Raw genomic sequence first — 11707 nt, 5'->3', positions numbered from 1 at the left:
GGCGGTTCTTCAGGTACCAGGTATCGCCATTACCAGAGCTATGAACATCATTTTTTCATTGCGTAATAAGATCCCTGAAGAACCGCTATACTGGTACAAATTACCCAATATTTTGTGTCACTATCTCCCGATCTATGTATTTGGTCCGGTTTAATTCCGGGAAATTAGTCCGACTCTATCCAATGTAACAGGAGATTCTAACAGATAGGGACTTTTTCAAATACAAATAAAAACTACGTAAAAAAAACAAAAGAACATTTTTTTTTAAATACATTTATTTACAATAATTATCTCGTACTAATTTCGATTCGTAATCTAAACACCGTACTAGCTATCAAAATATACATTTTAAAGAAAACAACAGTTTTCTAAACAACTAAGAAGACATTTGAACTATTAATTATGGCACAATTTATATTGTATCAAAATATGAAGTTTATTATTCTTTTAATTCGTATTTCATTGAGATTCTACTTACATACATTAAGTACAACTGTTAATATGCATTAAATAAATATCACATACTTAGGAGCGTTTAAATATTTGATTTCACAACAATTATGAAAGATTGTGCTATATCTTATATGAATATGAAACACAAACACCTTAAAAAAGGTTACACTAGAATAATATATGGAACGATGCGTATACATTATGACTTGTCAGTAAAATTAGGTTTTTCTAGATGCTTTTAACTAAGAAAACATAAGGCCTTCATGAAATATCATTTACTCTATTTTTTTTTAATAAAGTAAAAATTGCGCAGAAATACCGGGTTTTCTTATTGGTCTCAACGAAATGTCTAACGTCGAGTATATTGTTATATCATGAGTGAACTGGATCAGCGGCATTTATTGTCACATTTAAATATTTGATTAATAATACTGCAATATCTCAGGTAGAAAATAATACTTAGAATGTTATTTTTAAATATAAAACTACGTTTCAGTCATTTAGTAAATTAACTGTTATTTTCCCTGCCTTATTATCAAAATCTTCGTGTAAAACCACTGTGGTCGCACTAATATTTGATGGACTGTGGGAGTGTGTAATATTTGTTCGATTACTATCTGCTAGATGCTCCAATTCGTGACTTTCTAAATTAGGAACTCCCGAACAAACGGAACTGACCCTAGATACGGAATTTTTCTCATCGGCAACAGCTTCTTTGCAAGACCCTCGCCCAAACACTTGGAGGAGCGAGCAAAGAAAGAATGTTGCGTAAACCCAACTGACGGACATTATTAAAGCAAGAAACATTCCAATTTGAGAGTACGGTAGAAGATTTGAGCGTAAAAGAAATATACCAGCAAGCCCAGTTGTAAAAGCGGCTGCAGCTGTTGGACCAGACGAAGTGCATAATGCATTTTTGACCCTTGCAGATTTAGAACCACTTGTGTTAGTATAACTCAGAGCATAATGTAAACTGAAATCAACGGCTAACCCAGCCGACGTCGATATAGAGACACTTTCCAGAATATTCAATTTCCAACCACTTAGTACTAAAATGGCTATAGTTACTGTGGATGAAAAAATCATTGCCGCAAGGGCACATGTACTAACAACAAAACTAAAAGTAGACGGTATTAAGACTATAAACCCTAAAGCGGCCGACAGCATTAACGCCATAATAGTACCACTTGCTAGCGTCTTCTGTAAATCGTAAAACTGTAGATCCGAAACAAACCAACCATTTTTCATACCGGGTGGTGCAGATATTAATTCATATTGCGTCCAATTTTCTACTTGTTCGTAAAAATTATGCATGTCGGTATACGACATTGAATATGGCACGACACTTTCAAATTCAACAACAAAAGCGGCAACCACAGGGGGATTGGCACTTCTAAGAAATTTCGGTCCGGCAACACCGGGTATAAAAATTTCACGAGGAGTTTGATATAGAGACTCCATAGCTTTAATAATACAGTAATCAAATACATCTTTTGTGTAAGGAAACGACGAAGACTCACAACAAGGGGTCCGATTCATTTTATCAATAACATCGATACAACGTCTACTCATATACATCTTAAAGCTTTCAATAAAGCAGTTTGGTAATAAAGGGCCAGGAGTGGGTTGGTAAAAGGGCTGGTTCTTTAAGTTTCTGCAAAACCGAGATAGCCACACTTGAGATTGGGGGTTTGATATACTAAAACTCTCATCAAAAATTAACTTTCCCTTTGAGGCAGGATCCATATGATTTCCATTGTCTATTGCTTCTATACCCCAAATCCATCGTAATGGCATTTTCATACCACTACCAACATCTCTCCCAAAATTTTCAAAAATAAATCTATCACTATAGTGAAAGTCATACATTTCGAATGGGTGTGAAGATTGGAAAAGTTGAAATGTTTTTGTATCAGGAAGTTGAAGTCCTGGATAATAAAATACAACAACAATACTGCAAACTCCTACAGCCCCAAGAATAAGTGCCAATCCTACATATAATCTCATGATACAAGTTGTGATAAACCTATTCAATATAACTTTGATATCTTCTCCAATGCTATTTAATGCCTTGTTAAATGCACCTAAAAATAAACAACTAGATATATACATTTTAACATCTAATATAAAAACTGAAGCTGGCAGCCAAGTCATCATCAGAAAGAAATTTACTAGAACTGTAGTACCCGCAAAAACACTAAAACAATTTATTGCTGGTATGTAACTCACATATGAGGCAAAAAATGCAACAGCTGTTGTTAAAGTTGTAATAAAAATTGCAATAACTGTATGTTTAAGAGTTTCTTCAAGAATTTGGACTAATATGGTTTCACCTGCACTTGAAACATTTTTAATATCACTCAGACCATTTTCTTGAATTATTATATTATCCTTAATGAGTCTTTTACTAACCATCGTCCAAACTTTTATATAAATAAATGCATCATCAGCTCCAATTCCTATCACAACCACTATGACTAATAAATTCATAAATGGAAAAAAATCTAAGGAAAATATATAAACATACAAAAAATAAGCAACACCAAGTGAATATCCAATGGCAATGAATAACAATACTGTTAGTAATAAAGACTTTGTGTAAATCCAAACACCAATAAGAACAAAGAAGCCACCTAAAGCTATTAACCAAGCATCTTGAATAAGCCAGAGATCAAATAGTGCATTTCTTAGTCCAAAATCCATAGCAGGTATAATGAGACCATTACATGACAAATTTGAACTTTGAAGAAGTTCATAATATGGCAATATTGTACTACTTGTTGGCAAAGGTAGGAAAAGCATACTATTTTTAACAAATGCATTTGAGACATTTTGAGGTGCAAATGCATCAAAATCTACAAGATAAAATAATAAATTGTACACTGCATCATATTGAGTGCAATATTTTGGTACTCTACAAATATTCATTTTGCATGAAGCCATTAAGGTAAAGTTATGAAAGTAACCTGCACATTTCCTAATAATATCTATGGTAGTGTCAACATCTTGTTTAGTTATATTTTCACAAGTGCTTTTACCAGAAATTAAGGCAATGTAATTTGGAATACTCCACATGGGGCAACATAAATCTTCAGATTGCATTGATCTCTGGCAAAGATCAAAATAAACCTTTCCTCCCAGTTGGACTAACTTACTCTGTAATTTGCAAACATTTTGTACATTTTCAAAGGTCAATAATGATGAACCATCTGTGGTTTTAACAACTAAATGGGCATAATCAACTACTGGTGCTCCACAAATGCCAGATGCATAATTATGATGTCTATAATCTTTAGGTGTAAATTCCATCTCTTTTAATGATTTCCATTGCTTCCATGTATGATTTCTAAGAAAAGCTGTGTCTTCATCCTCATATGAAATATTTTGCCCAAAACTCCAATGAACATGGTTTACAGAAATATTTTTTTCAGATTTATATGAGGTCTTGGCAAAGGCAGTGTTATTATTGAGCTTTTTCTTATTTTTACGACCTTTCTTATGAGCATGGCTTAATTTATATTTTCCTTTAATTTTTAACACTTTACTAAAAGTAAGATTCATTCGTATTTGGTCTTCTATTTCTTTAGGATTTACTGCAAGCTTTCGAGATGGTCTTGTTTCATCAATAAGATTTTCCCAAGCTATGAACCGATTTGCTAATCCCGTTCCACGCGTCTCAAAACCAATGATAGGGTCAGAAAACGAAGGTAGATCACGGCAAACCAAGGGTATAATTGTAAGAACGGTTGAAACTATGGCGACACCAAAAATAATGAAATAAGAGTATCGCACTATAAATTTGGCGTACGCAGACAACATTTTTATATCTTGATATTCTTGGCTTCATATTTGATTGTTACCTCATCTTTTCCTTCCTGGTGTCACTATTTCATTACATGAATCCCATAATTCTATGATTGTGTGGGGTAACATTTAAGTTACATTTTTGAAGAATACATTTAGGTTCGATAATTCATAGATAAACGTCGCTTAAATTTTAAAATGTAATATCATTGGATGTTTGTTGAACACAATAACCTTTCTTCACTTTACTAAATTTAAAAACTTTACATCTGAACAATAAATGTGTTTATGAATCAAATTTTAAATATTTTGGTTTTGTATCTTGTTTTTGGGTGTTGTAATGATTTAATGAACATTCTACAAGGTACTTAATATACATTCAACATTGAGCTTTGAGACCTATGACAATTGTGTCAATGTAAGTAATGACAATATGTATCTTGTCAGCTGATCAACATCAAATCATAGATTTAGAGCGCTGCGTTTGTCGATTTGATAAATTTTGCCATGTGCAAATTCCAAGTGTATTTTAAAAGAATTCTTTAACAACTATTAAACTAATAGATATAAAGTCCAATATGACCTAATCGATTGATAAAATTCATCGATCAAACGAAAACTGTTTGACTGTTGTTTATAATTCTAGTTGTTAGCTGTTACATACAGTACAAGTCAAACTAGAAAGGAAAAGGACTGTAACTCTATTTTGTTTTTTAGTAATCTAAAGTTTTCGAAACATTTATAGAAAAACATTATTCGTTTATAGTTCGATGGACAATTCTATCAATGAAGATCTAAGTTAATTTAAATAAAACTAAAATATTGCCACGTTATAATATATTGTATACAGGTGGCCATAAAGTCGTGGATCAAACGCAACTAGGGGTTAGATGGGGTCATCAGCTGCAAAAAATTGTTCTACGGGAGGTCCTTAAACTCGACTCCCGCAAAGTTTAACAGTGTGGTCCGAAGTAAACAAGAAGTTATGATTTGAGAAATTTTCATTTCGTAAAACTTGATATTATCTTCAATACACCCAATAAATAACCATAAATAGTATGTCTAACGCAAGGTCTCATCAGTACCAATTTAGTGGATAGAATAAAAAAGATTCAGAATGTAGATTTTTTCGAATCTTAATACAAGTAGCGGCACGAAACTCTAGCGCTGACCGTTATTGCGCAGAAGTAAAAATAAGGCACCTGAGGGGGGCTAGCGGAATGAAGAGGGGGCGCGCGTAGCGTCGATTGGCTCTCCAGTCGCATTCTGTCCCCCGCACCGATATGACGCCTCGCGCACATCCCGTGTACAGTCGCGTCATTAATATTATTGTTACTGTTGTTACGTTTTGTTGTTTTTTGTTACGTTTGAATTTGTTAGTGTTTTGTTGTTTGTTATTTGTTTTTAATTTTGTTTGTGACTTTAAAGTGAATATGCCTAGAACAAATACTGTTTTGAAAAGACGAGCCAGAAAGATTGTTTATGACGTGAATTGTTTTTTTTAAAATGGGAATCTAACGAATTAATTGATTCTTTGAAACAAATCCAAAGTGAGATTGACGAAGCTACAAATACTTTGTTCAGTTATTCGGACAGCAACATTGTAAATTTGAGCCAGATAAAACAAACTGCCGAAATCATTAAGGCAGGAAACATAAAATTTAATAGTATAATCAATTCATCAATCATTAAGTAAAATCCAAAAGAGGACAGCAGAGTCGGCAAAATCGTCAATTGCAACGGTAAGAAACATCTCCAATCAAGCCAAAAGTTCTGATTTGATCACAGTGTTCAGAAAACCGGTCACAAATATCGATACCTTCGACCAAGGAGTAATAAAGAGAACCATTCATAACTTTCACAAGACAAATAATAAACTTCCTACCATCGGAAAACTTAAAAAGCAGCTAGAAGATGACATAAATTTCAAAGGTTCAGAATGAAGTCTTCGGCGAATAGTTACGAGTTTGGGATTTCGCCGGAAAAACAATCGGAAAGTGCTGATTGAGAGTTCTACTATACGTTTGCAACGTATCGAATATTTAATGAAAATAAAGCAATATCGTCAAGAGGGAAAGCCTATATATACAGACGAATCTTACGTAGATTGATCGCACTCTTCTTCAAAAGCCTGGACCGCTGGTATTACTAAGGGGCTTAAGAAACCTATTTCGAAAGGACAGCGAGTTGTCATTGTCCATGCAGGGTCTGATACTGGGTGTATACCTAATGCGTTGCTGACTTTTAAAGCTGGTACCAAATCAGGCGACTACCACGACAATATGAATTTTGAAAACTACGAAAAATGACTCCGAACCCAATTAATGCCCAACCCAGTTCCGTCGTGGTAGTCGACAACGCGTCCTATCATAATAAGCAGTGGGATCGCGCACCAACCTCTAATTCTAAAAAAGCTGACATGCAGGCCTGGCTCACTGAAAAAGGTATACAGTACGAGGAAACACATTTGAAACCTCAGTTATACAATTTAATAAAGATCCACAAAGATAAATTTAAAACATTTTCGATTGATCGAATCCTAGCTGAACGAGGTCATCAGGTACTGAGACTACCACCATACCAGCCCGACCTAAATCCGATTGAAATGGCATGGTCGGATATTAAACAATATGTAGGCAGCAAAAATATAAAATGGAGAGTCAGTAAATGTATAGACCTAATACAAGAAAAGGTTTTACTAATGGGTACATAGGATTGGCAAAAGTTGTGTAAAAAGCTGAAGGATATAGAAGAGCAATATGCAAAGAGTGATCATGTCGTGGATTTGGTAACAGAACTTCATTATTCATGTCGATGGAGATAGTTCCGAGGATAGCAATGAAGATGACGCTAGTGCCGACGAACGAAGCAGTCCTGAGCCCGGGCCCTCAGTAAGCAAAAGGCCTTGTCGCGAGACCATTGAAGGCGTGATACCGTTCTCTGATTCAGATTAATAAAAGATTACAAATTAAAAGATAATGTTTTTATTTTTCTACATCCCATAAACTTGTTAAAATATCGTAGGTCTTTTTTGGAAATACGTTGTATGTGCAGACACTTTCTAACTGTCTTATTATATCTTATAGATAGGTAATATTACTTACATGCGCGACAGTAATCATGCGCAGCAGCTATCCGTCACATTTCGTTCAGCTTAATATCGTTATTTAGGTAATCATTAATTAAAGTGGCCTATAATGTATTGCGTGCGCGACAGTACACATGCGCAGCAATCCCCTCCACGTATCGGCCAGCGCTAAACTTACGTGCCGCTGCCTATACCAATTGGTAATAAAGTCAATTTTCTTATGAAAACGCAAAATAAATGATACGACGATGATGAATGATATAACGAGTTTAAGGACCTCCCGTAGAATTTTTTTTGCAGCTGATGACCCTATTAAACCCCTAGTTGCGTTTGATCTACGACTTTTTGGCCACCTGTATAATATATTATTATGATAAACTAATAAAGTTATAGAATGTAACAGAGACTATAGCTGAATATGTATAAATTTTTGTAGCTGGTAAGTTTAACATTGTCTATGACATCTTGTGATCACAAGACTCCTTCGTTTTTGAGTTTTCTGTCAAGGCAGGAATTGGAGAAAAAAAGGCCTTCCCATTCGGGATTATTAGGTTCAGTAACTCCAATTGACCAAAAATATATCTCAAAATGAGATACTTCATGACTTACCTGTTTGTGCTGCTGGTGGCGATCGTCATACCTATATTTTCTATGTACTATCTTCTCAATGGAAAGGGTGAGCAAATAAGTTTTGGTTGGTTCCTGGAAAACACGTCCCCGTACATGTGGGCGACATTGGGAATTGCCTTTGCAGTATCTTTCTCCGTGGTTGGCGCTGCGATGGGAATTCACACTACAGGTGTTAGCATAGTGGGAGGTGGTGTCAAAGCCCCAAGGATTAAAACCAAGAACTTGATTTCTGTCATCTTCTGCGAGGCCGTGGCTATCTATGGACTGATTACTGCTATCGTATTGTCGGGAATGTTGGAGAAATACACAGAACCCTTAATTGATATTAACATCAAACAACAGAACTGGATGGCTGGATATGTCATGTTTGGTGCTGGCCTGGCTGTAGGTTTGGTAAACCTCTTCTGTGGTATCGCTGTTGGTATAGTGGGCTCAGGAGCCGCCCTAGCTGATGCAGCGAATGCAGCTCTTTTTGTGAAGATTCTTATTGTTGAAATTTTTGGATCAGCTATTGGTCTATTTGGCCTGATCGTCGGCATATACATGACATCAAAGGTCAAAATGGGTAACCAGTAATTTGGCAGAAAGCACTAACTTATGTGTGAGTAAAATTTGTATTTATCATATTAAGAAAGTTAGTGAGCAGCTTAGTGGCTAGATGTGCTATAGTTAAATCAGAGGTTGTGCTTTGAAACCTTGGCTATGTAATATTCTAAAAAAAATCAAGGAAAGAGTAAGAAAAACTTAAATTAATCAAGGAAACTGTTACTTAAATTTATTGTCTAAAGATGGTGGTATAAAAATTTGTATAATATTGTTTTATAAAAATAATGTTTCATTGTCACATATTTTGAAAAGACTAAGTGGATTTAACAATTGTTATTGGGTTTTTTTAATGTCTTGTTTTAGATTCAATTTTAACTTAAGTTTTTTTTAATTTTATTGCTAATAATTATGAAAATTAAAATATATTTCTTTTTATTTTCAGCAGCAAAGCACTGGACCTAAATGGAGTTACAGCAAGCGGACACCTTCTCTACAGTGCTTAAAGCTATATTTATTTATATAAGAAGCAACTTAAGCTTGAATTATAAAATAAGTGTTGGACTTATGATAATGTTTTATTGATGTGAAACTTATAATGTATTTAATTTTAAATAATCTTGGAAACCATTGTTTGTCAAATATTTGGTCTTAGCATATTATGAAATGTAGTTTTTCATTATTATACTTCTAATTTTCACATTGTGGAGATTTTTATGAACAATATGTTTAGCTGAGGCCTTATATTTTAGTGAACAGGTTGTAACTGTATTGGAGTGTTTCTAGCCAACTTAATAACATATAGAATTTCTTTACTAAAACCACCAGAGTGCAATGTTGAAATGACTAGATATACAGTAAACTATCATCATGTATATTACATTTTAATTTAATTTTCTACAACAATTCACATTTTGTAAATTAAAGCACAAACACTGTTGTATCTAATCATTTTAAAGCTTAAACATTCCATGAAATCTTACTACAATTATGGAAGCTTGGATCGGTTAATATTTAATCTGTATATAATATTGCTGACTCAATATTTTGTTAGACTTAAAGCTGGTGGCAATCAAAGAACATTAATGCCAATGTCATTATATGTTTTTGCAATCCCTGTCAATATATTATTTTACAAATCTGTTCTATATATATATCTTCCAGACATTGTAAATATTAGTTTGCTTTCTTGTACTTTAAATAAAATCTAATTTATTGTAAAATATTCACAAATTAGAGGTGTCGACATGAATGCCGTGCGATTGAAAGAAATCGACTTGCGAGCTCAAAACATTTTGAGTATAAAAACGAAAAAGTATTATGTCAGTTGAAAAACCATTTACTGATGTTTAAGTTACACATATTTGTGCAAATGTAGATATTATGTATGTTGATGAATAAATAGCTAAAAGTTAACCTATTGTGTTATTTCACCTATCTTCAACAAGGTTAGATAAGGCAGTTTAATATTAAAATCACGAGCTTGTTACGAGACAACTATCTTAGCACGATAAAACGTGAAAGATGACTGTATTACTGTATGGATTGACAAATATCCTATTTATTTTACTTGGTTGTTTGCAAGATCTTTGAAATGCATACTTTTAACAGTTAATGTGTGTAACGAGTGTACAAATGCATTATTATTATTACGAGGTATATTATGTATAAAATAATAAATTATTTTACATTAACGTTTATAGTGGTCAGTAGGCAAATAGCATATTGTGTCTAGTAGATGTAGATGATGTAGTTTTAAACGCGTCGGGCAACGAAATGAGTACGACACGTGATCCTTGACCTTAGGTTAGTAACGTTCGTGAAAAGCATCTACGAATCATAAGTGTTTTGTCCTTCTGTATACGTATATGTCGTTCCCTTGCCTTTATATGTGCAAAAAATAATTTCTGTCGTCTCGATATCGTTAAAGTTGATCAATTATTCGGATTTACCATCATGAACCAAACCAATGTTGAACTAGCTGAACTGGATTAAAAAATGAATACGTAAATTAAGTAACAAGATACTAGTGCGATTTTCAACATAACAATAATTTTAGGAAAACGTAAGGTAAATCACTAATTGGTCTTTTAAAAATTTACTGTGGACATTATCTCACTATATTATATATATTATTTGCGACTGAGGCGCAAACTACCTGCTGTGGTCTCTGGCAGAATGACCAGCGCTGTGGAACAACTCTGCTCCTCAGTATAATGTATACATAACCAGGGCCAATTACAACTACAGCACACGCATTACACGATAACACATTTTTCTTTAAAAAAAAATGTGTATAAATTGCGCCGAATCTAATTGGTACTGTGCGTTAATACTTTTGGACGGCTCCATTTGAGGGGACTGGGCTCTGGAGGTGAAGGGTTATTTTAAAACACAGACATCATGGTAAATCTATATTACAAACACTAAACACTATTACATATTTACATAAGAAGTATATTTTAATAACAGATAATCTTCTATAATATAAAAATGAATCGCAAAATGAGTTGGTAAGTGCATAACTCTACAACGCCTGGAACAATTGTACTGATTCTTTTTTTAAATGTTCGTTGAAGTCTAAGGATGGTTTTTACGGCGAGAAAAATTGAAACAATTTCCGGGAAAACCCTAAAACAGCCCTTTTCTTTTTCCCATACAAACGTTTTGTAAATAAAATGTAGAGTCAATTTGAACTTTATTGCTATTCAATAAAGTTCATATTAAATTACAAGCACTCACTGTTGTCTAAGCAATGTTGCGTTCCGAAACACAATAAGCGATAATATCGCGAACCCCACGATTTTTAATTTGGTTGGCTTTGTGATATAATTTCTTTTATTTTAGTTTCGGCATGCGACATAAAATGCATATGTTTTCACGTCATTACATCTGTCAAACACATCGCGTTAAAAAAAGGATTCAATTTTTGAATTATTAATTTAATATCCCTATCTGAGCAAAACTATTTGAATACATACTAATAGGAAAATATATCAATGAGGCACACAATTTTTAAATATTTGTCACTTTTATAACAAAACACTGCCACATTTCAGTTAGTTTTATATAAAATTTAAATAGATATTGGAAACTGTCACTTCATACGTGACAAGTGTTGCCTGCCATTACTTACGGCCCATTTAGATTGAGAGAGTTTCTCGTCTCGAATGTAAGATTATCGAGAGA

At 33.7% G+C, this 11707-nt stretch overlaps 2 protein-coding genes across 3 annotated transcripts; one reads left to right on the top strand and one right to left on the bottom strand.

Annotated features, from left to right (window-relative positions):
• Positions 1 to 267: 267 nt before the first annotated feature.
• Positions 268 to 4648, bottom strand: LOC123714265 (protein dispatched). The gene has a single exon (XM_045668472.1). The coding sequence runs from the start codon at positions 4270 to 4272 to the stop codon at positions 946 to 948; it is 3327 nt and encodes a 1108-aa protein (XP_045524428.1). The 5' UTR covers positions 4273 to 4648; the 3' UTR covers positions 268 to 945.
• A 3156-nt stretch (positions 4649 to 7804) lies between these two features.
• Positions 7805 to 9934, top strand: LOC123714560 (V-type proton ATPase 21 kDa proteolipid subunit). Of its 2 annotated transcripts, none has more exons than XM_045668872.1 (2): positions 7805 to 8576; positions 8967 to 9934. In XM_045668872.1, exon 1 carries the CDS (start codon positions 7934 to 7936, stop codon positions 8549 to 8551), a length of 618 nt encoding a protein of 205 aa, XP_045524828.1. In that variant the 5' UTR covers positions 7805 to 7933; the 3' UTR covers positions 8552 to 8576; positions 8967 to 9934. The 2 variants fall into 2 exon arrangements, with proteins under 2 accessions (XP_045524828.1, XP_045524827.1); XM_045668871.1 differs by having other exon boundaries at positions 7806 to 8576; positions 8964 to 9934.
• Positions 9935 to 11707: the final 1773 nt, after the last annotated feature.

The sequence above is a fragment of the Pieris brassicae genome, chromosome 9 (genome assembly GCF_905147105.1).
Source record: "Pieris brassicae chromosome 9, ilPieBrab1.1, whole genome shotgun sequence".
Taxonomy (NCBI): domain Eukaryota; kingdom Metazoa; phylum Arthropoda; class Insecta; order Lepidoptera; family Pieridae; genus Pieris; species Pieris brassicae.
This window is presented reverse-complemented; position numbering and strand designations above follow the sequence as displayed.

Coding starts and splice junctions, on each gene's coding strand:
- LOC123714265 (XM_045668472.1), bottom strand. CDS start 4,272: ATGTTGTCTGCGTACGCCAAATTTATAGTGCGATACTCTTATTTCATT.
- LOC123714560 (XM_045668872.1), top strand. CDS start 7,934: ATGAGATACTTCATGACTTACCTGTTTGTGCTGCTGGTGGCGATCGTC.